Genomic DNA, 23,313 nt, shown 5'->3' on the forward strand with positions numbered 1-23,313 from the left:
CACAGTTACATTCTTTAATCGTTAGGATTCATGACAGGAGGAGAACCAGAAGTACAGCTTTCCACATTTCCTGAAAGACAATAGGTTAAAATAAGAGAAGTTGACATACTTTATTTTCACTTTGAAGTTCAGAATAGCTTTGTATTTCCTCTTAAAATATTTAAGTAGGCCTAAGTACTTTCATCAGCCTGTGCTGCTAGGGAATCTATTCAGAAAGAAAACTTATGTCTAAGGTATCATCTTGGTATAGTTTTACTAATTTGATGATTCATTTATGAAATATTGATGAGGAAAAAGCTGGCTTAGTGTTCTAAATCAAGAGCATGCCATTCATTTTTTTAAACCTTCACAAAACACAAAATGAAGATCAGAGAGAACATTTTATATCTGCAGTGAAGTGCTCTCTGCAAGTAAACAGCTGCCAACTGAACATCTATTCAAAAGTGCTTATTTGGGTCTCTTACTGCAACATTAAAACTGTTACTCTGGAGACAATGAACAGCAAATTTTTCTCATGTTTTAGAAATGGGATGAAACTGGGGGTATTTCAAGTGACTCTATTTTATGTCAGGGAAAGCAAGTTGAGAGAAACATCTATTTATCTGGTATTTATAAAAGATGTATGTTGGGAACATAGCTTTTGTCCCTTAATCTTCCTCTGGAAGTACCATCTGGATAACATCCAAAAATAGGAAAAGTTGAGCTTCATGAATTAAGGGATGCTAGAAGACCTTCACTATGTAAGCTGATTAAATTGCAAATACAAAAAAACACTTGTTTGACGTCATCAGCTTCTAATTATCCATGGTGTAGGTAACTCAGGCACATTTATTTACAGTGCCCCATGGTTCCAGTACGTTCCTACCAGAATCTGTGCTGTTTCTAGGGAGACCTTACTGTGCCAAGTCCTGTTGAAAGTGCTTCTGCCCTCAGCAAAAACCTGTTTACAGATTTTTTGCAAAACATTACTTATTTATTAAGAAGGTTATTCATGTTTCATTTTCATACACATCCTAGATTTTATTTATCCAGTTTATCCCTCTCTTCCTCACTGTATTGTGGAGAGATAAGAACTGATAAAAAAGCCATGCCTGTTTTCTTGAGTGACTCCTGGATATACATGTGCATGAAGTCAATGCCAAACATTTCTTGTTGCTCCTCCTCGTCTGTGTTTTCACACGGAGGGAGTGTTACCTCTAGCTCCAGTGGGTTGTCTCTGAAGTTGACAAATCTAGGAATTCACCAGAAAAAATTACTCTTGCAGTAAGTTTTGTTCAGAGAAAATAATCCTTTTGAAACTGAATTAAGATTTCTCAAATGCTATTTTAAGCAAAAGGAAATCAAGTTCTTGTTACACTAAACTCACCATTCTATCAGCAGTATGAAGAAAAAGTAAGCTAAGAGTATGCCTTGTAACAGTAACTGATTGTGGTGGGGAAAAAACATCGTGGTCCTCAGCATTTTGTCTTCAGTTTCTGACCCCACTGTCAGATGTATTGAGCTTTCACAAACAGGTGAGTGGATGAGAACAGTGCAGCTGGCTTCTCCCAGCTTTGCAAGGCGGGTGCCAGTCCTGTCTCTATTCCTGGGCAATCCTTGGGTCTATGCTTGTATTTAGTTAAGCAGATGCTTCCAAAAGAACTGAGAATAGGAATTGTCCTTTTGGATTAGGCATGGTTTGTGCAGATTAGCATCCTCTAAAATGGCCAACATGCAGTAATCCAAATGAAAATGCTAACAACAGGAAAGTTTCTGTCACAGTATACTAAGGAGTACTTCAAATTCTACCAATTAAGAATTTACATTTTTTATTTTATGTATCAAGTACATGAGAGTTTTATCCATGTCCCTAAACCTAATCATTTTTGTTTAATTCTGAATGCTTGAATTCTCAATTGCAAAGTTCTACTTTTTGTCATTTTTATGCCTGCAAGCTCTTGCCTTTAGAGAGTGATATAAAAAGGCAAATATAGAGGGAGGACTATGAAATGAGAAAATGTATTATAGTTTACTTTTCCATGTGAGACTATAGCTATCATAATTTACTTCTTTAGCTAATTTAGGGAGGCTTAATTTTTTTTTCTAGTATTTTCATTTATATTTCTGGTGCTTTTTCTTACCTCAGATTTATCATGTCCTTCATACAAGCTGGAATATCCTTAAGTTTGTTGTTGCTAAGAACAAGAGTACTAAGATTTTTCATATTACCAATGGTTTCTGGCAAAGAGTTTATTTCATTCCTTTGGAGCCATAAAGTATGGAGGTTTTCCATTCTGAAAAATAGGTATTTGTGGGATAAATCAAGATTTAGGAAATTGATCTTATCAGCCATTACTATAAAATAATTTTTCAGCCACATGAAGGACTCACAATGCAACAAGTCTCAAAGGAAACCCCATATCTAAGATAATCACCTAATCTCTGTTGAAAAATGTCTTTGACAATAAACATTTAACTTTATAGTTGATACTGAATTTATTGTTAATTGAATGGATTATTCTTGCTTATCCAGAACATCACATCAGGGCCAATAAAATCTTGACTTTGGAGTGAGGTTAACATAAAAATTATCTTTAGAAACAGTATTTATTCATTAGAATTTCAATGTAATGGGATTGCACTAGGATGAGCTTTGAGATCTATTTACCTGTCAATTGCATCAGGAAGCTCCTGGAGTTTGTTTCCCCCCATATCTAACCATTCTAGATTCGGCATGTTGAGGAGAGCTGAAGGGATGGCAGTAAACTGGTTCATGCACAGATCTATGTGTGACAGCTTCTTTAAGTCACTGAGCTGAAAAGAAGGGGAGATTTAATGCAACTTTGTGTAGCTGTTGCAGCAGTCCAGCAGTAACCTAAGTAAATAATGAGAAACATTACAGCACATTTTGGAGCCAGTAACACAGAATGATTTTGAGTTCCAATAGCTGATAGTACAATAACAGTTTTGCCTGGAAGATAGATAGGTTGGGAATTGATAAGGCAGCAGAACTTTACCTCCCACTCAGCAGCAAGTGCCCTAACTGCTAACTACAATGCAGATATGCCCCAAGCCTCAAGAAAAAGAATTTTAAAGACAGCACTGTCCTTAGTATTTCATACTCCATGCAATATGCCATTTTTCATTAATCAAATATTTAGATTTTTATATAGCAAATTGCATGGACTGTATTTTGGAGTGAACCACGACACCTTCCGTGCTGTGAAGTTTACAACCCTGGCAAGACATTCTAAAAACAACACAGTATTACACCACCTATGTCCCTTGGTGAATCATGCCTTCAGTGCTTTTGCAATGTTCAAGTGACACAAAGATGTTTTATAGCAGACCTGGTGCCATTGTCTCAACACTGTGCCACTCAAGTGTGCACAACCAAAGCTTCCCAGTGTTCACATCACCACAGAACTATGGATTTTCTACATTACACCCTGCAACCTCTGTCCACAGAGATTTTGTAAATTCTGGATTTTGGTTAACAGTGTATATTTCCATTTGAAGACTCTATGTTGGCTATTGCTGGTTGCACTCACTCAATTTTGCAAGGCACTGATTGCTGTCGACTACCTAAAAGACTAATAGTTATAGATGCAGGTCTCACATTTCAGTCTGTTCAAATTAAAGTTCCATAGTAGGTGAGTAGTTATTTTCATTCTCTTATAATTGTTTCCAGCATTTGAGAACAACAACTGTTAACCTCTGCACAGGCATTTGCATAAATCACACAACCCCTTTTCAGATCTAGCTGTTCTAGTAAGGATGCTTACAGCTGTGTCCTGGCATATGGTATAAATTTGTACTCTCAACCATAAAAGGAACTTCTCTGTGCTAAGGCATCAGATTCTTAGTGGGGTAAATCAGTGATGATAGCCAGCCTAAACAAACTGATATGGAGTGTGTCACTGCCCTCTATGCACTGTCAAGTCATTTATCTGCCTGAAATAGAGACTTCAGCTACTCAGGTATATGTGTGTGCTTCTCATGCAGCTTCAGTATGACTAGTCAGAGAAACGTTGTTCACATCAGTGTTTATGTGGAGCACTGTGAAATCACAGCATCACAGCAAATCTGAAAACAGAAATGCAATGCATAAAAATAACTGGCTTTGGATAATTCAAAATATGCATTAAATAAAACTAAACAGTCAAAACCTGAGGAGGAAGATCACAGATACTTCTGTTGACAGCCAGTTCCAATCTTTCCAGACTGATGCAGTTACTTATTTCCTTAGGAACAGATTTTATTCTGTTGTAACTGAGAAGCAGCTCTTGGAGGCTGGTCAGCTGGCCTGCAGAGAGCACAAATGATAAATGTTCATGTTTATTCTATTTGAGGCACAATATTACTTATTTTTTCTTACCCTTTTACTGTTATATAAATGCTCTGTGTTCTCACAAAACAAAAAGAAGTCACCGAACTGCAAATAATAGCACTTTAGGACTCTTTAGTACAGGACTGCAGTCTAGTTGACTGCTTCAAGGAAAAACCCAAACCCAAAAAAATCTGACTAGGCTACTCATGCTGTGGACTGAGAACATGAAGTCTGATTTTCAGGATCACTTTGCTAGCTGCATTCTGATGTCTAGTCCCTGCTGTGCAAACAGGTCCTTGTTTTGTCATGAGGAGCTTTCATAGAGATGTCTTTTCCATCCAGTCCCATTTTTAGTTTATACAGAATCTATGGTTTGGAGATTTCTATCTCACTGTCAGATTTAAATCATCTGTTTTCTTACTACCCAATAGGACTATCAGACAGGCAAAGGGCACAAAAATGGTACGTTTGTGGGAGACCAATTTTCTTAGAAAAGCAGCCTAAAATAAAAGCACAGCTCACCAATTTCTTTAGGTACACTTTCAATTGAGTTCCTGGATAGATCCAGAACAACAAGGCTGTGAAATCTTCCAATAAACTGAGGAATTTTCTGCAAACTAGTTCTGTGCAGCTGCCATTCCTGGAGGTGGATTAGTTTCAATAAGCACGAAGGTAATGTCTACAACAAGAAATACAAACCAAAAGAAATTCAGCTTAGAATACAGACTGAGGCAGAAGTTTTATTTGAAACACTAACATTACCAGTCTGTCTCTTTTCTTAAGCTATATTGTAGTATGTAGGTTACAAAATGAGTCTTGATAACTGTTTTCTAAAATATGCTAGAAATGGCAAGTATAACTGATACAATTTTAATATCATACATATTAGGAAAGGTTTACATCAATATATTATGAAAAGATACTTCCCCCAGGGGGTGTTTTGGCACTGGAACAGGCTCCCCAGGGAAGTGGTCACAGCACCAAGCCTGACAGAGTTCAAGAAGTGCTTGAACAATGCTCTCAGGCACAGGGTGTGACTCTTGGGGATGGTGCCGTGCAAAGCTAGGAGTTCAACTCAATGAACTCAGCATATTCCATGATCCTGAAGTGAACACTAGTGTGGGTTGTCATTCTGATCACAGATTTAACCTGCCCACTTTTGGCTCCCCAGATTTAGATACCTGCACTATTGTCGTTGAGAAATTTCAGGCTTTTTTGTTTTGTTTTGTTTCTTTCTTTTTAAAAAACATTCAACATAACTGAAGATGAAACTGCTCTATATAGATACTTGCACATAAAGAGACCTAAATTCTATTTCCTAGTCTGTCAATAAAAACAGTGAGCAGCTGAAAGCAGAAGAGCTAAGGGATAAAAAACTACAGTGTCTATATGTGAAGAGTTCTGAACACTGGAGTATGGCTGGGTCTGGTTGTCGTGTTCTCACAGGCCTCAACACAAACTAATACTCATCACTTCTTAGGAGCTCGTCTGTGCATTTCTGCACGGCTCAGAGCACTGCTGGCCTTCACTCTGCCAGCATTAACAGCAGATTACCCCTGTGCATGAGAAACAACAACAATTGTGTTCTGAGAATCTGCTGGCTCATTTTCACTCTTGGCCAACCAACAATACGAAAAACTTTCATGCACCCAAACACAGGGGGTTTTCACCTTGATACATTTCAGTAGTTATGGTGTGTGAATGTTAGATGAGAACTTACATAATGAAAATCATACTTTGCAGTGTAAATAACTTCTAATGCAGAAAAGCCTTTTGTGCTTTGTTTTTGCAGAGTAATGCTTAATATTCAGGACTAAAAACCACTGAACTTGCTTTTACACTCACAACAGTGTGTCCCAATTCACTGTTAGCAAAGCACAGTGAGTAGATAATAGAACAAATATAGTACCACTGTAAGTGTAAAGTTGTAAATAGTAGTTTTCTAATGCATTAGTCATTCAATACAGGCAGCATTTATTCCTGTCAACACTACCTTCCATTCTTCTTCCTCTATCCTTAAAATTGCTCTTCCACCTTCATTAATAACTTTTTCTTTGAGCTTTGCTAAAGCAGCTCTCTCCTCCCAGACAAGCAGCAGCCTACAAGGGAAAGAAGATCTGCCAGTAGTGCCACAATGAATACAGCCAGTAATTACTGTTCTATCTATTTTCTGGAAAAGAAGACAATTGCCTTATTGTCAAATAACAGTAATTATATTTGGATGTTATTATACTATCAGCTGGAGACAAGATAAGCCCTTAATGTTCAGCTGTACTAATTTATAGAATTTTATTTTACAGTTCTTCAAATTTACATTCAGAAGGAGGACATGATTCCCTTTCAACATGTTACAGCAGGGCCACAGAATATAACCTCTAGTGGAATTAAGTTCCAAAGCACATTTTGAAGCAGTCTCCTAACATGGAAGCCTTCCATTCCACTACATATAAGTGCAAGAAAATAGGTCAATCAGCTTCTTTTAGCTTGATTTCCAAAGGGGACCTAAACAAGAATTATAACAAGGTAATTCTCTTTCTGTTTTTATTCTCAATGAGTAACTTTTGAATTTGTTGTTTCATTTCAAACACATCTGATAAGTCACGAGTACCAAAAATAGAATCCTAAATTTTTTAGAATTTCATAAAATCGCTGGCCAGAGAGAAGACCAAGCAACCCTGTTAATACCTCAGTGGAGAAGAAAGCATAACAAATCTTCACAGGTTAGAATAATTACAGAGCAGAGGATTTTAGTATCTGAGTTCAGGGGATTTAGTCTATAGACTAATATTTTTATCACAGACATTGTGATAAGTTTATCACAGACACTAATCACTGGGAATCCTGCTGGAGTAACAACTAAAGAATTAGAGTCTGCATGAGTTTGAAGAAACTAATTACTAGCTAATGGTCTAGCTTTTCACATACTTAAAGAGCTAAGATTTACTGACCTTCCTGCAGACCTCTGTCTGAATTCTTTTTCTTTCTGTAATTCTTCATTTATCTTGTGTATTCTCACTTCCCAGAGGGTCTTCACAGCAGTGAATGTTCCCAGGCAAACTGCAGTTTCAGCCATGATCCTTTACATGTTCAAATTTGCTTGCAGGGATCTGACAGAATTTCAGGCTCAATGCAACACTTCAGGTGTGGTTTACCATGGGGTAGATGGGAACAGTGATGTGAAAACTAAAATACTGCAATACTCACTTCATTCTGTTATCAAATGAGTTAATGTAAAGAACTGACAGAATTTTATCAACTGCTTTCTCTTCAAAAAATAAATAAATGCAACTAGTCAAGGACAAAAACTGAAGTGTTCCTGGAAATTAATTCGTATATTTTATATGCATTCAGTTTCTTCATAGGTTAACTCATTACAATCTATTTTATAGTTAGTAATGGGAAAGTTACCTTTGGGAGAATGCATTTAAAGCCTTCTGATTTCTCTTTGAATGTTTTTGTATCCCTACAGAGTATCAGAATTCACATTTAAAATTAAATTCAGTTCTAAAATTCTGAAGTTATTTATCCTTTAGTGAGATAATGAATACATATTGTCCTAAAGAGCAGCAAAATAGGATATTCATTCATCCTAATCAGTGCATCCTTCTAAAAATCATTCTTATTGCCATTACTGGGGCAAAGATACTGATATTCAGTTAAGCTGGCAGGGCTAAACTTCATGTCAGCAGCACTGTACTCTGAACACTGATAATCTGAATGCTCCATTTCTAACTTTTTACTGATACTTGTAGTAGCAAGTAAGAAATTTATCCTATATATGCTTCCAACTAAAAAAAAGTAAGGATAACTTTCTTCCAAACAAGCAGGTAGGTAACAACAAAAGAGGAATTTCATGTCTTTTCATACATATATTTCCCTACAATAATTGCTGCAGGTATGTCTTTTAGAACCAATCTTTTCTTTCACATTTTTTCTGTTATAATTTCATGTGGCCTGGATAAGCCACAATTGCTTAGTGATTATTTTTGTGGTCAAACTGTCAACCATTCTATTTTCTTTACTATGTCTTTTGCTAAAATACTTATTTGTAAAGTCTGCTTATACTGAAATCAAATTAAAATGTGTAGGCAAATCAAATGTAAAATGTCAGGATTGCCTCCTGTTGTAAAGACAGCACAGAATAAAATTATAAAGCTTGAAAAAAGAAGAATCTGGTCTAATACATTAATATTTATGATTCTTATGTGTTCTCTGTTTGTTAAGGAAAAATGGCAGGATTTGACAAGTGACAAAATGGCAACCCAATATGGCACAGTGCAGTCTGGCCTTTGGGTTCCTACAGAGGGATTGGATTTTTTCCTGTAAAGAGAGGACTGTATACTTTTTCCCTCCTCCATGTAAATGTGATCACATTTATTAGTTTGAAGGATTAGCTTCTCTTTCAGTTGTCATCAGAATAACCACCCTTCCCAATCCCCATCCCAATATGCAACCCGTTACATAGTAATGCTATGTATGCATGATGTTTTTTGATCCAGATAGTGGTTACAATTCAAATTGCCCGATTTTTTCAGGAATAAATTTCTATTGAGGTTAAGTGATTAACTAATCTGTCATTTCTTGTTGTTTACAGACATTTTTTGAACTACAAGCTCTTTTAGGTAGAAAACTAGAATTTTTTTAATATAAATTGTGCAGAAAAGAGACATTTTTTAATAGTTGTACTACCAAACCCATCATCATACTATACACAGTCAAACCAATACTTATTTCTAGTAAAGCTTACTCTGGGCACCTCCCTTTTCATATTATTCAACAATTACTGCCTTAGAACCATGAAATATCAAAAGACCTAAATATATGACTATTTTCAGGATCATTTCATTATATAACAGGATTCCATCAAAAAGGTCTTGTTCTTAGATCTTATTATTCTTCAAGAAAACAAAACCCATAATAATCTTGCCATCACAGCCAACAGTTCAGAAGTGAATTCCCAAGCGTGGCAGTAGAACAACTGCAAATTCACACCCAAGTAATCAGATCTCCCAAGAACTTCACCTCCAAGCATCAGAAAGAGTTTAACAACAACTTACCTCAATTATTTGGTGTTTTCAAGGATTTTCTGGGACTCATTGCTTTCTGGACAAGAGCAGAGATAAATTATGAATCTTGTCTGCATTACCAAAGCCATCTAAAACTCTCACTCAGACTCCAATGCAATGTCAGTCTAGTTCTAATTTTAACCTATGCTGAGAATAGAAGGCATCACATGAGCCACTTTTGCAACCCCCCCAAGGATTTACTACTGTTAAAGTCTTCCCAGTTTGCTGAGTGTGACTGGGCTCCCCTAAACTGGACTCCCATTTACAGAAATGGTGAACAAGAAGAACAAAGGAATACTTGTTATGCAACACAGTAAGCTTGTTTTGAACTAAAAATTACAATTAGAAACAAAAAGGCCAATATCGAATTAAAAATGACTGCTTTCTTTAGTAATGTTTCTCTGCAAGGTAACTAAGCTTCAGAGTGCTATTAAGTAGCAACAGTGACTAAACAGACTAGGAAAGGTATTACATCACTAGGTATTTTATTCATTACTTTTGCCCATGCTGAAGAATTCTCTCGCTGAAGAATTTTACTGCAAATTATCAGAGTCCAGACAGAAAAGCAATCTTTACCAGGATGTGCAAAGGTGTTATTACTCACTCCTTTTCATGGTTCCAATCATGAAACATATTTAACATTCTATTTCTTCAAATAGCCCTTGGAGAAGATAAAAGGAGAACAAGTCTGTCAGAATCTTTTTCTTCAATCATATGGGAAGAGAGAGACAAAAATAATCACAGATCACTATTTGAGGCAGAAGCCATAAAACTGGATAGTTCTAACCAATTGCACTGGAGTATAAATTGTGAAGATGAAATTTTAAAAGTATCATTAATTTGGCCGTAACTCTACCATACTGAATTTTATAACAAAAGAACCCCAACCCTCCCCAGTCTACAATACATGAATACCAATACCTCCTTAAAAAGACAATAAGTATTTTAGCTTTCAATCTTCTCCTTGTGTAAGTAAAACTATTCTGTCTTAAGTATTTCAAAGTAATTTTATTGCTTTCTTTCATACACTTCTATTTCTTCAATTTATTTTCTCAATGGTCATCAGATTAAAAAATATCCTAAGCCTTTAGACTAAGCCCTTACCACAACAATATACTTGCAGGAAAGTAGACATTAGGCTGTGTTCTTTTGGTAGCCTGGAGTACAGTCTGTTCTTTAAGGCAAAAAGAGAGTTTGAGTCACTCATGCCTGCATAAAATTCACAAATAAAAACAATACTTTGTGGCTTTATGTTTTTTATTAGGAATAAATAAATCTGATAAAAAGGAAATAAGTGATAAGCACAATATATTAGTCCAACTTTGCAAGAAATGACCTTTATATAAAAGACCCTTATACCACAATAGAAATATTAATAGCACCTTACACAGATGCGTCACACTCCCCTTCATACATTACCAGCTTTCCTCCTATTCAGCCTCAGCATCATGGATAGCAGGGATTCTACCTCTGGGAGCCTGTCTCACATCTTCACAGCTAAATGCAATAGACAACTTTGGTCTACAATTTTGAGGACTGCTCCCTTTTTTGATATATCTAAAAAAAGGAGAAAATGTCCATTTTGTGCATTACAAATTCATTTTTAAGGCTATGCAACTGTCTTTTCTCATGTCTGCATGAAACTTATGTGTTTAGAAGGTATTGATACCCAACAGTTTTCTTCAAATCTCCCACTAAATCAGCAGTGCTGATCCCTCATGATCTGTTTGGTTTACCTTAAAGCTGCATAAGTTTTCTGTTCTAAAGGCCTTAACTTGAACCTATTCCTTATGTGCCTTGTATCTGAATATAAGAAGTCCGTATCTCAAACTAGTAATATTCATTCTTGGTTGAATCTGATTAATCTATCAGATTCTAGTATCTGAATATCAGTAAGAATACAAGCTTTCAGATCATGATCAACTTACTGTCAGGCTTACCTAATGACAGAATAATAGAACATCCTATAATAAAAAAATCCTTCTTTTTTTATTCTGTTTTCTTTCTTTCTTTCTTTCTCATCTGGTTTTAATGGACAGATGCTTTCTGTAAGAATCAAAAATAACTGGAAAGCATTAAGGGCTCAAACTACTTTCAGCCTTTAAAAATACAGGATATTGTAAAGAGTATTAAGGCCTTGATAGGTATCAATCAGTGTTGTCCATAAGCATTTGAATACATATGGCCTCTTCATATATAGTTTGATAAAGAGTACCTGTGCAAGTAATTGCCAGAAAAAGTGGACTAGCAAAAGACTTAAGAGGTTTTCTCAGTTAAAAAAACAAAAAGCTCTCTAGACATCTTACAGTAGAAGCATTAAAGGCATTTTATTTGGATATGATTTTTGCATAATCCCTTTTAGGAATTCAGGTATTATTTGTTAAAATAAATTTATGTGTCCAAAATGGAAGAACTATGCATATTCCCCTCCAAAATTTCCCTTCAGATTATAAATACTGCAGGTGTAGAGCAGTGGCACTCAGTCACACTGGCCTGACAATCATTCTAATTATAAAAGGCAAAATAAAGATATTCCACCACCATAATCAGAAGCTGTGACCTATTCAGTTTGACAGTCTGCTGTAGAAGAAATTACAGTAATACTAAATGAAAGAAGTAACAACTGAGACTGATACCAGCTGTTGAGAACTTTCAACCACATAACATTATTATATAATGCACGTAGCAAAGGGCACATGTTAGCAGAGACAGCTTTTATAACAATTCAGCCTAATCCACAGAGTTTAAAGGCATATTCTAGCCATGGTTTCCTTCATTTAAGGTCCAGCAGCATTGAAGCAGGGTTCTCCAAGTAAGATTTCCACAAGTTAGAAAAGCGGGCCATTGTAGCTCCGTCAATGATCCGGTGATCCGCTGACCAACTCACATTCATTATCTGTGCTTTAACTACTTCACCTTTGCCATTAAACCGAGGAAGAACCTAAAAATCAGAGGAAGGACAAAACCAGAATTATTAAATTAAACACTTCTGTTAGCAAATCTGTATTTTTTTGTTCTTGCTAATTTGAAACATTTTGATCAAAATTGAAACATTTTGCTGAATTAGACAGACAGCAGTAGCACCATGCTAAAAAACCAAGACCTTTCCATTACTGTTTGTGCTGTAGATTAGAATATATTGCAAGCCTGCATAATAAGCAGCCATACCCTGTTTCCACCATTATGGAAATACTGAAGTAGTAAAAGCCTTTCCTGACTCAAAAGTTTCTTCCTTAATAGTTTATTGCACTTATTAATTCTCAAAGTGGCAGTTTCCTTAAAGCATCTCTTAAAAATGCTGAGAGGAAGAACATATAAGTAATTTCAGTTAATACTAATTTCATTTACAGCATTGAGCTCAAATGTCTATATTAAAGAATTAAAGCCTGAGATTCAGAAAATATAGAACTGCCTTCACGTTCAAAATTCTGTATGGATTCAGCTACCTGGCTCATGAAATTAAACTTCATTTTCAGAATAATTCTCAAGTTTTCTCCCTACTGATAGCAAAATTCTATTTCCATGTTGCAAAACTTGTAAAACTGTATTTACCTTGTTTCTTAGTAACCAGAAGGCTAAACATAAATATGAGTGAAATATAAGAGGATTCTGAAAAATAAATGTGAACTTTTGGTGTAGGAGACTTTTAATTAAACATTTGGTGTGTGCATAGTCATCTAAAAACACCACAAACATTTCAGTCAGGAGCTGTGCATTTCCTCTGCAAAGGCAGACTCGATGTTCCATTTTCATTATAGATGACCTTAGCTAACATTCTCATCACTGTGATGAAGTTAATGTACCTGTATCTTTCCAAGTGCTCCAATAGCTACTTCAGGAGGTAGTATCACTGGTTTGGCATAAGTGCCACCAATCTGGAAAAGAAAATGGTGGGGATATTATTTAACTTCTTTTAAGCAGATTGCTTTTTGAATTAATTGCTATAGATTTTGTTCTTTGCAAATCAAACTTCAGTAAAGCTTCCCTTTCAGAAGCAACTCTCATTTTCCCTGTACTTACTGTGCCAATATTTGAAAGGGTGAATGTTCCCCCAGTGAGGTCACTTGTTCCCAGCTGGCCTGCAGAGCCCAAGGACTGGAGGCGATTTAATTCCACAGCAATGTCAAACACGCTGCAGACTTGAACATTTTTCACATTTGGGACAATTAAACCTTGCTCTGTGTCCATTGCAACTCCAATGTTGTGTGAGGCCTGCAGCAAGTGTCATTAACCAGACATTAATATAAGCTGTCAACATAAAATGTATTTTATGTAAAAAGCCACTTCAATCACATCTTTCTAATTTATCTTTTTAACCTGGAAAGTGCAGTATTTAGTAAGCAATTCCTGCATACAACTTCCAGGGGAGAAAAGGATGTGATTTTTAAAATTAGCCTCACATCTGCAAGGTGTAAATTGATGTTGACAATTTCACCTTCAGAGAATACAAAGTCCTGGAATCAGCTTCACACTGAAAACATTGCACTTTGGGATGATAATATGTGTAACAAAATATAAATAACAGATTTTAAAGAGAACACTAACATTAAAAAAAAAATAAAAATTGATGTGTGCATAGTCATCTAAAAACACCACAAACTTTTCAATCACGAGGTATGCAGTTTCTCCGCAACAAAAGGAGACCCAGTGTTCCATTTCCATTACAGATGGCCTTAGCTAACACTCACATCACTGATATCACCTGCTTTTCATTTTTTATTAGGAATATAAAATTTCTGAGATATAGTTATAAAACAACAATACAAGTTTGTACTGCAAGGAGTAAGTACACATCACTTAAGAAAATAGATACTTGCTGCCCAGAAGAATCGATCCAGCAGCTTGTATAAAAACTATATAACTTCTATCAAGACTGTACTTTAATATGTAAGGGTTGAGTGTTGGAATAGGTGAAGCACCATGCCATTACTTTAAAATTGTTGTATTAGATTTGAAATGTTCTCATTTTAAAAGCTTGGTCCATATTCAGGTGAAAAATAGGAAACTAATATATTAATATTCATCTTTGAAGCAAGTCTGAGTAACAAAGTAACTTATCTACAAGCTACTGAATAAGACCCACAATAAATCAAATCTAGATCTCAGCATCTGAACACACAGATCAGCTTCCTGCACAACACCATAATTTTGGTTGTTATAATTAGCTCAGACATTCTGAAAAGCCCCTGTTAGACATTACTTGACACTTTCTGCTCACAACGTTTATCCATAGGTTACAAACCTTATATGTGACATTTTGACAGTTCTCATCCAAAGAAGCATTAAGAATGGGATACCGCAGCAATCCCAGAGAGGCCGCCTGTTAAATACAACAAAAGAAAACAAAATAGACTTTCATATTTTATAAGCAGAGAGCTCTATGGAAAAGAAGTAACGGGAGGAGAAAATTCAGATTAATAAAAATATGGAATGTGTGTTCAGGCAGGACTCTGAGTGCAATAGCCAAAAGTTTCAGACTAAGCTGTACATTCACTGCACATGAGTGCAACTGTCTGCTCTTCTGAACAATAGAAGGGACAACAGTCAGTGACCTAAGGGATTCATTAGCAATACAAAGATTTCAATAGTAACATCAATAATAATGCATTCCATATAAAGTTCATTTTAAAGGAGCTCAAAAAAATACTGACAATTTCAAAAACTAGTTTTGTGCGATTCAAACAGCTGGTGATGCTTATCTCTATATTAAATGATGCTGAAGGCACTCTATACTTTCCCATTCATATTTCAAAAATTTTCAGTGATATTACATAATTCTAGCTGCAATTTCAACTGTAAACTAATTAGTGGCTCAATAAACAAAACACAAGTTGAAAGTTTTCCTCTGATATGCCATAATTATCCAGATGATAGAGTGGTGCTCCAAACTTACAACAATCACAGAACAGATTTTGGCAAAACCTGTGCTCCATACAGGGCTCTGCTGCATGCCTCACCTTTATGAAGAAAGGCATGAAGGAAAGCTTAACTCCCTGGACTTCAGCTAGAGGTTTCAGCTCTTCTCGCAGCTGAACAAGTTGAGTTAAATCAACCTCATCAGAATAACCAAAGTGAGGGATCTTCAGGGCTGCACTCATAGTCTTTACCATGGCCTTCTGAAAACCTGTAAAATATTCATTGTCTCCTTAAACCAACAATATCAGCTTCTGTGAAGTTACGGTGAAATTTCACCTGTTTCCATTAACCAGGTTACACAACTTGCAAAAACAAAACCAAAGCTAAACCATAACCAAAAACAACAGGGTAAAGAGCACTTACTGAGTTATTCAGTTCATAGAACTCAATTTTGATGACTGTAATACTTCAGATTATATTACTGCAACTCTCTCCTATGTGTGTATGAATTTGAAATCATAATATGATAATCTGCATTACACTTTCCAGCCTCCCCAAATAAACACTGCTTGAAAGGCAACCAAAAAACTTTAACCTTCCCTTTTAATGTGATTTTTGTTACCTTAGTGTCTTTCATGGCATTTTCTCCAGAACAAGTGTGAATGCTACTCACATAATAGTGCAGTATGCTATTATTAAGCACTGATAAACCCTTAAATTCACTGCACTTTGCCACTGATTGCATAATGATTCTTACCATGACAAATCCCTTAGAATTCCTACCTGTTTCAACATACAGGTTGAAGAAGTACAAATTGTGGCCCAGCTCCATCCAACCAAAACATGAACAAATATTTCATAAAATAATTTCAGCAAAGATGCTTCTTACAGAGAATGTTTTCCTAAATGCTCACTTGCATAAAAATAACATGAAACACACTCCCATCAAAAGGAATCAGCTACTCACACAGCAACAGCTACTGGTAGTCTACTGTGACCATAGCCTCAAGACTTCATATTTCATGATTTACCTGTTACAGGTTCAGTTCTATCTTTTCCTGAAAATGCAATGGGTCTGGAAACAGGGACAGGGATTCTGCGTGCTTTGTCCTTTGGAGCAGCTGGCACAGCCTCTGTTTTCCAAACTGGTGGGACAATTTCAGCCTTTGGTGATGGAGGCAAAATAGCTCCTGTTTGTTTGGCCAAGTAGTTGAGTATATCTTCTTTAAGGATTCTGTTATCCTTCCCTGTCCCAACAACTTCACTCAATTTAATCTGAAAAGTACATAACAAGCTGTGACACTTTAGTTTTATAGCAACATAAAAATATCTTATATTGTGAGCTACAGTTAAAAATTATTCCCATTTCTGATCCAATGAATTTGCAGTTTTCTTTTCCTTTCTATAATTTATTAAGTATTCAACATAGTTCAAATCCTCTAGAAGTCCCACTAGGTATTTGACTGCATACTTCAAGGAGGAACTATGAATACTATTAATCTCCTAATTACCTCACAGGATCAATAATGCAATATCAATTTGAGCAAAGCTATTTGTCACTTAAATCTCTCCTAAAAATGCATCATGAGCTTTCAAAACCAATGGAATATTCATAGGGATGAAAAGGCATTAGAAAGGCATGTAAAACATCACCTAGTATATCCTCTGCTCTAATACAAATCTGAAAGGCAAAAAAGGTGTTTTTTATTTTTCCCTCCTACTTTGTCTGTAGAGATTTTCAGGAATCTCCTCTGGCAAGGTCTTATTTTTTTTCTGGAAAGGTTTTCTCAGTCTTTGGCCTAAAGCCTCCTAGCTGTGTTTTAAACCCAGTAATTCTTTTTCTATCCATCACAATCATCAGAAAGCACAATCCTCTTCATTTTTACAACACTTTTCACACATTTAAAATGTATTTGAAAACAAGTGTTTTCTCTAGGTCAGTGTTCTTCTAGTCAGTCAAACAGGCATATAAAAGCTGGGTAAAATACAGCAGGACCTTATTCAGCAAACTTACATTGTTCTCCATGGCCAGGCGCCGAACTGCAGGGGTTGCTAATGTTTTGTGACCTTTTATCTCTTGGTGAGTGTGCTCTTCATGAGACATAGGAGGTGTTTCAACAACATCTTCTTCTGGGGAAACGCCTGCAAACAAAAAGAAAAAAATTAACTTTACCACATTATAAGCATTAGTTAAATTCCAATCTCAACCATTCTGTGCCAGCTGAAGTTTTTAGGATTTACTCTGAGTTAATGTGGAGGGGAACACAGCTTGCTAAAGGCTGCTGCTTAAGCTAAATATTCAACAGGATATGTCTAGAGATTTTAAACTCTACTAAATATCACAACTTTCTCTACTTAAATTTCTTGACTTTAAAAAGGGAAAAAAAATCTTTGAAGATTTTCAGGAGGAAAAAGTAAGCTCCTCTGTCACTGATTGTTTTATGACAACAAACATAAAATATGCATGAGAAAAAGAATGGCTTACAATACCTTTTGAAGCATCAATTTCAATGTCCACTAGTGGTTTTCCAACAAAAGCAATATCATCTATGCTGTAATGGAGTTTTCTGATGATGCCATCATAACGGCTGGTGATAGTAACAGAGGCTTTATCACTCTGCACCTCACAGATGCTGTCAAACTGAGACACACTGTCACCTTCCTTTATGTACCTGGGAGGAAAGACACAGGCTACTGGGAAACACAGACAGTGTAAAATCCTGTTCTGTGTATTTCTTTGGTAAGTTCAGTAATCTACATCCCACAACATGGAAGTGCATTCCGGATCAGAAGACAAATTCTACATCCTGGGTATGTTTGCTACATGCATTTTGCCTGACTGCCACAGAAGTCTTTGTTGGTGAAATGACAACATGATTATGAATATCATTACACACTTACTACATTTACTTTAGTAAAGCAGTTTTCCTGTCAGATTATAAAGCATCTAAAAATACAAATGAGTCCAGCTTCATCTGAATGCAAGGAAGTTCTTAGTTTCAACTTGTCAATATATGATCAGTTTCAGAAAGGAAATGGATAGTAGGGAACACTGTCTTCCATGCAAAGAGAATTGTACAAAGAACAAGATGTTTCAACACTGCCTCCCTCCACTGTACACTTTTTGTTTAATCCATTCATCTCTGGCTTTTTACAAGCAACTTATAAGGTCAAATCTTTTACTAAAAAGCAATAGAGAAGGAGTATAGGAAAAATGATGTGGATTCTCCAGATTAGTCATTTGTTTCTAAAGCTCAGTCTAAGTAAACAAAAGGCAGGCCTTCTGAACTCAAGAAACATTCATCAATGAAGGAAATATACAGGTGCATCCCGTCCCTTCCACTCTGTCCACTCACAAATATATCAGATTGCAAACAAACAAAATCTAAAACTCAGTATGTACAAGGTTTTAAGATGTGCAAAATGAAACCTGAGAAACTTCACTAGTAAGCCAGAAAATATTCTCAGATAACTCACTGATTATACAGCTAAAGCTGCTAAACTACCTGCTGATTTCTTAGTGTATTTCCAGGAAAGCAGAGCTTACCATTCTTTTACAGTCACCTCTGTAATCCCTTCTCCAATGTCAGAAAGCTTAAACTGGACAATTTGGCCACATGAAACTTGAAACAGAGAATAAGAAAATAAAGCATGTTTAATATTAAATACAAGCTACCAGACAAAAATCTGAATGCATCAGAAATAGTCTACACACCAGCCATATGCAAACCTCTAACACAACACTCATAAAACAGCAAAATAAAAGAAATTAGTTTATTATGAAAAAGATTACCAGGAGATGTTCTGAATAATCGCTGTTGATGACTAAACTTGAGGGCAGATTTGTCAAACACGCACACATATTTTGATTTTATAAAGCGAATGCTGCTGCACGATCTAACCCGATGAATGCAAACCTGGGGAGAAAAGTCTCAAGGGTTAATACAATGGACTGAGGATCAGAGCTCATTTAATATTCCTGATGTAACACTCATACTAAAATAGTTTCATTCTAGTCTACATGAGAGAAGTTCTTATGGAAACACAGTTACACTGAACATATTCTTGAATACACAATAATCTTTACATTAGCAAAAGCTTTGCCAGTTCTTTAACTTCTTTCACTAAACCAACACATGGGGAGATCAAAGCCACAGTGACATAACTAATTAACAAAAATCATGACAGGATTTGGTGAGTGATTCATTGCTATTGTTTCTCTCAGGAATTAGCTTAATCAGGACAGGCACACAAAAAGCACACACACTGTCAACTACATCAGACATCTGCAATATTCCTTGCCAGGATGAATGCTGGAAGGCTTCCCTAGACTTCAGGGAAAACCAGCATATTTGTCTTCATCAGTTCTTATCCCCATCAGAGGTTGATCAGAAGTACCAATCAGAAAGGAAATTCATACCAGAAGGCCCAGAGAGTTGCCCTTTCTTTTTTGTTCCTTTATAGGAGGCAATCATCTTCAAGTAAACAACATCTCAAATCAGCTTCAATGATATTTTGTAAGAACTGGCCATGAGACGGTTTTCTTTTATGGTTACAATTACATTTATCCAGAAATCAACGGAAAAGGGTCTACAGACTTTTCTGAAAGATTCTTCAGACAAAACTGTATGCTGTAAAGCCTCTTGGAATTAGTTATGATTATGATCAAAAGCAAAGGTGGTAGTGCTTAAATTGACATAAATAGATATTTTATTATTCTCAATGCAGGTTAGTTCAGACATGTTCTTATCCAGCAAAATTTATTAAATTTAATGTAATTTTGATGTTATGTTGTCTTAAGAGTGCTGTAAAATTTATAAAATAACCGTTTCTCTGTAGATAAGATCTCTAACTAATTTAGAGACACGAAAAAAATTCAGGTGCTACAATGTACCTCAGCTGAAAACTGTAAAATTTAGAAATTATCTTCTCAGAGGAGCCAGAAAACAGCACACCTGCATGGGAAAGCTCATTTTAACTTCTTGTTTAAAAAATCCTTTCTGTAATTACAGAGCATATGAAACTTCTTGTTTCCCTCCCCACACCCCGAACTGTTCAACTATTTGCTATCATATTTCACTTGTTAAAAAGTACATTATTCAGCAGGCCATACAATTCTGAACTGACAATGTATTCATTTTCTGTATTATTTAACCTAGCACTGCAAGTTATATTTAATATTCCCTTTCTTTAAAGAACAAACATTTATACAACACAATCTATCATAATGGACACAACAAAGTTACATCATTTGAGTTACCTTTCAGTTTGCCACTAAGATGGTACCTACTGATCTAGAATGAGTATTTTTTCTAATTCCTACAACAAGCAAATAGAAAATCTTTTCATTAGTCCTCCAAACAACGTTGCATAATGAATTCAACAATCAGGTAACATGGCAGGTTTAAGCTATAAAAAAAATCGCATTTTAGGAACACATTTAAAGTTCTCATTAAATTACAACACTGGCATATAATGTATATCTCCACAATCCTATTTTCACCTATTTTTGATTCTGGGTTTCTTCCCAGTTGAAGGTTACATGTTTATAGAAAAAATGTTACTGAAAAAATTGTTCAACTAGACCTTTTTTGTCACAAACTTGCAAAAACCCTCCTTTCTCTTTATATGACCCTAAATGAAAAACATTCAGTATTTACCTGTGAAGATGATCACAAGAAGCACATCAAATCTCTGAACTATTTCTAAATGTGAAGTTTCACAATGATTTCCATGTGTTTTTAACCTTTGATTACCAATGCAGGTAGTGAATTAGCAATGTCACTGCCAAAAAAAGAGACTGGTGTTGTTATTGAAGAGTGATCAGGCTGTTTCATATTATATCTGTAGGAATAATTCAAAACTATTGCTTTTGTAGTCTTGAAACTACAAAATGAAGCTACATTTCATTTTACAAATGAAATCTTTCTGGTTTTCAGTTTTGCACATTCTCTACCAAAAAGTTGTGCTAGTATGTTAAAGTAATAATACAGGACACAATCTCTTCATAGAGCACTACTCTGTACTAACAAGGAAAAAATTCAAATTCATTAAACAAAGAGACTGTGCTTACAATTTCAGCACTTAATCACCATAATACTGGTGTAATGCCAAACAAGGAATTAAAAATGGCACATGAGAGACAAAATTAATTCTAATATCCATAGCATACCCATCCACATATTTTGATGCCTGGAAAAATCTATCAGTGAACCCCAAACATAACTGCTAGTACTGAGCTTCTTAATGTAGACACTATTACACTAAACGGCAACTTAAAGGCAATAATGCCACAGCAGGGTAACACCTGTCCTGTGCAAGTCTCCAAGGTGCAGAGTGACTCTGGCAAAAAGGAGCTGAGGCCCCACCAGCCTGGCTGACAGAGCCGTGGTTTGACCCCAGCCAAGAGGGGAGCACTCAGGGGGAGAACTGCCCTGCCCCTCAGGTTCAGCTTGAGCTGTAGCCTTAAAAACCAGACAACTCCAGTTTTCTAAATTACCACTGATCCAGAAAATGTATGCTGGCCTCAGACCAAAATATTTTATGCAGCCTACAGAGAACTGATTACCTGATGGAGTAACACTAAATTTTCAAGTCAAATCAAACAGTTCACGCTCACAGACAATGACTTTGCATTAAAGAATACTGCTCTGCTAAACTCTCTTGATTTCTGTCCCATCGAGTCATTAAAATGAACATTTCCTCACATTGGATGTGTTTTGCATACACAGTCTATATTTCCAAGGATATAGTTACCTATATACTAAAGCAACATTCCTGGTAATGTGTTTTTATCCAATGTCATCTCTCATCTAAATACCGGGCACATGTCCCAGTGTCCAGGTAACTGCCGTGTTCCTACCACTTAACACAAAGGCCTCCTGGCTCAGATTCAAAATGTGCTTGAAGAAAACACACATTATAAACCAGCCAATTCTATAGTTCAGCATACACATAGATAAGATGAGCATTTTCATCTTACCAGAATCTCCCTCTGGATTTAAGAGTAGATAGGTAGAAATACAACTTAAAAGAAAGCGCTGTTTTCAGCGCTCCTAATCAGTAAAATTATTTACAAATACTTATAAGTTACTAGCTGAAAACTGGATTGCAAAAGTATCATTTAAAGATTCCTCAACATTATGCTTCAAAATTACAATATGAATTATTAAGAGAAAAAACATACTAGAAACTGGAACTGATCCTGAATGTCAATCTAAATTTCAAAAATTATTTCTTCTCTGCCATCTCACAAAATAGGGGTGGCATAATAGGAAATCAACATTCTTCACAATAGCAAGAAGACTATAATACAAGAAGACAGAAGAAAGCACGAACTAAGTCTATGTTCACGAAATTGTAAGTATCCCAAAAAGGCAAGCAAATAAATTCAATTCTTTTGGTAAGGTATCCTAACTACTTTTCAAGTATCAAGGCTCCTGTGATTCAAAGAAATCCATTTCCCTTTTTTGTACGTGTAGCCACACCGTCTCCGTGCAGATGCAGTATGCAAGGGGAGTTGACGCGTGGGCGGAGAAGCGGTGATGGCAGAGCAACGCACAGGCAAAGTAATAATGGGATGACTTAGAAATAACAGAAGAGGAGGATGCCACTGGCTTATTACAGACAGGCACACGATTCTTTCACAGAGAGCAGGAGCAAGGGCAGGGCACTCGGGGGCCGCGCGGGCCGGAGAGTGCCGGTTCTGGGGCTCCCTGAGCAGCGCGGGCCAGGCGGGCGCGGGCACTGCCGGGCACCCGGTCACCTGAGGGGAGCACGGGCAGCGCACAGCGGGGAGGGCCCCCGGCACCGCCGAGGCGGCAGGTCCGCGAAACGCGTCGTGTTTGCAGAGGCGCGGTGCTCGCTGTGTGCCCGCCGGACGGCGGGAACAGGGCTCCGGGACGCCGCACATTATTCCTCACCCCCACGGCTGGCCGGGAGCGCCGCCGCCCGCGGGGTCCCCGCTCCCCTTACCAGGCGCCCCGCGGCTCGGCAGCTGCTCCTCAGCGCGGTCACGGCCGCCATCTTACCCCGGGCAGGGCGGGGCCGCACACACCCCCGGCACAGCCAACCGGCGGCGGC

At 36.7% G+C, this 23,313-nt stretch overlaps 2 protein-coding genes across 4 annotated transcripts; both read right to left on the reverse strand.

The window, feature by feature from the left end:
• Window positions 1–5: 5 nt before the first annotated feature.
• On the reverse strand, window positions 6–9,543 carry LRRC39 (leucine rich repeat containing 39). Of its 3 annotated transcripts, none has more exons than XM_066325274.1 (8): window positions 9,367–9,538; window positions 7,258–7,444; window positions 6,303–6,408; window positions 4,832–4,988; window positions 4,149–4,285; window positions 2,648–2,793; window positions 2,121–2,273; window positions 6–70 (listed from the first exon to the last, which is right to left on the reverse strand). In XM_066325274.1, the coding sequence occupies exons 2-8, from the start codon at window positions 7,380–7,382 to the stop codon at window positions 22–24; spliced, it is 873 nt and encodes a 290-aa protein (XP_066181371.1). In that variant the 5' UTR covers window positions 7,383–7,444; window positions 9,367–9,538; the 3' UTR covers window positions 6–21. The 3 variants fall into 3 exon arrangements, with proteins under 3 accessions (XP_066181371.1, XP_066181370.1, XP_066181368.1); XM_066325273.1 differs by lacking the exon at window positions 6–70 and adding an exon at window positions 967–1,231 and having other exon boundaries at window positions 7,258–7,500; window positions 9,367–9,543; XM_066325271.1 differs by lacking the exon at window positions 6–70 and adding an exon at window positions 967–1,231 and having other exon boundaries at window positions 9,367–9,541.
• A 1,071-nt stretch (window positions 9,544–10,614) lies between these two features.
• DBT (dihydrolipoamide branched chain transacylase E2) lies at window positions 10,615–23,269 on the reverse strand. The gene is made up of 11 exons (XM_066325267.1): window positions 23,206–23,269; window positions 19,025–19,148; window positions 18,779–18,854; window positions 17,722–17,903; window positions 17,246–17,373; window positions 16,263–16,506; window positions 15,333–15,499; window positions 14,618–14,695; window positions 13,396–13,587; window positions 13,179–13,250; window positions 10,615–12,316 (listed from the first exon to the last, which is right to left on the reverse strand). Exons 1-11 carry the CDS (start codon window positions 23,254–23,256, stop codon window positions 12,149–12,151), a joined length of 1,482 nt encoding a protein of 493 aa, XP_066181364.1. The 5' UTR covers window positions 23,257–23,269; the 3' UTR covers window positions 10,615–12,148.
• Window positions 23,270–23,313: the final 44 nt, after the last annotated feature.

The sequence above is a fragment of the Sylvia atricapilla genome, chromosome 9 (assembly GCF_009819655.1).
Source record: "Sylvia atricapilla isolate bSylAtr1 chromosome 9, bSylAtr1.pri, whole genome shotgun sequence".
Classification (NCBI taxonomy): domain Eukaryota; kingdom Metazoa; phylum Chordata; class Aves; order Passeriformes; family Sylviidae; genus Sylvia; species Sylvia atricapilla.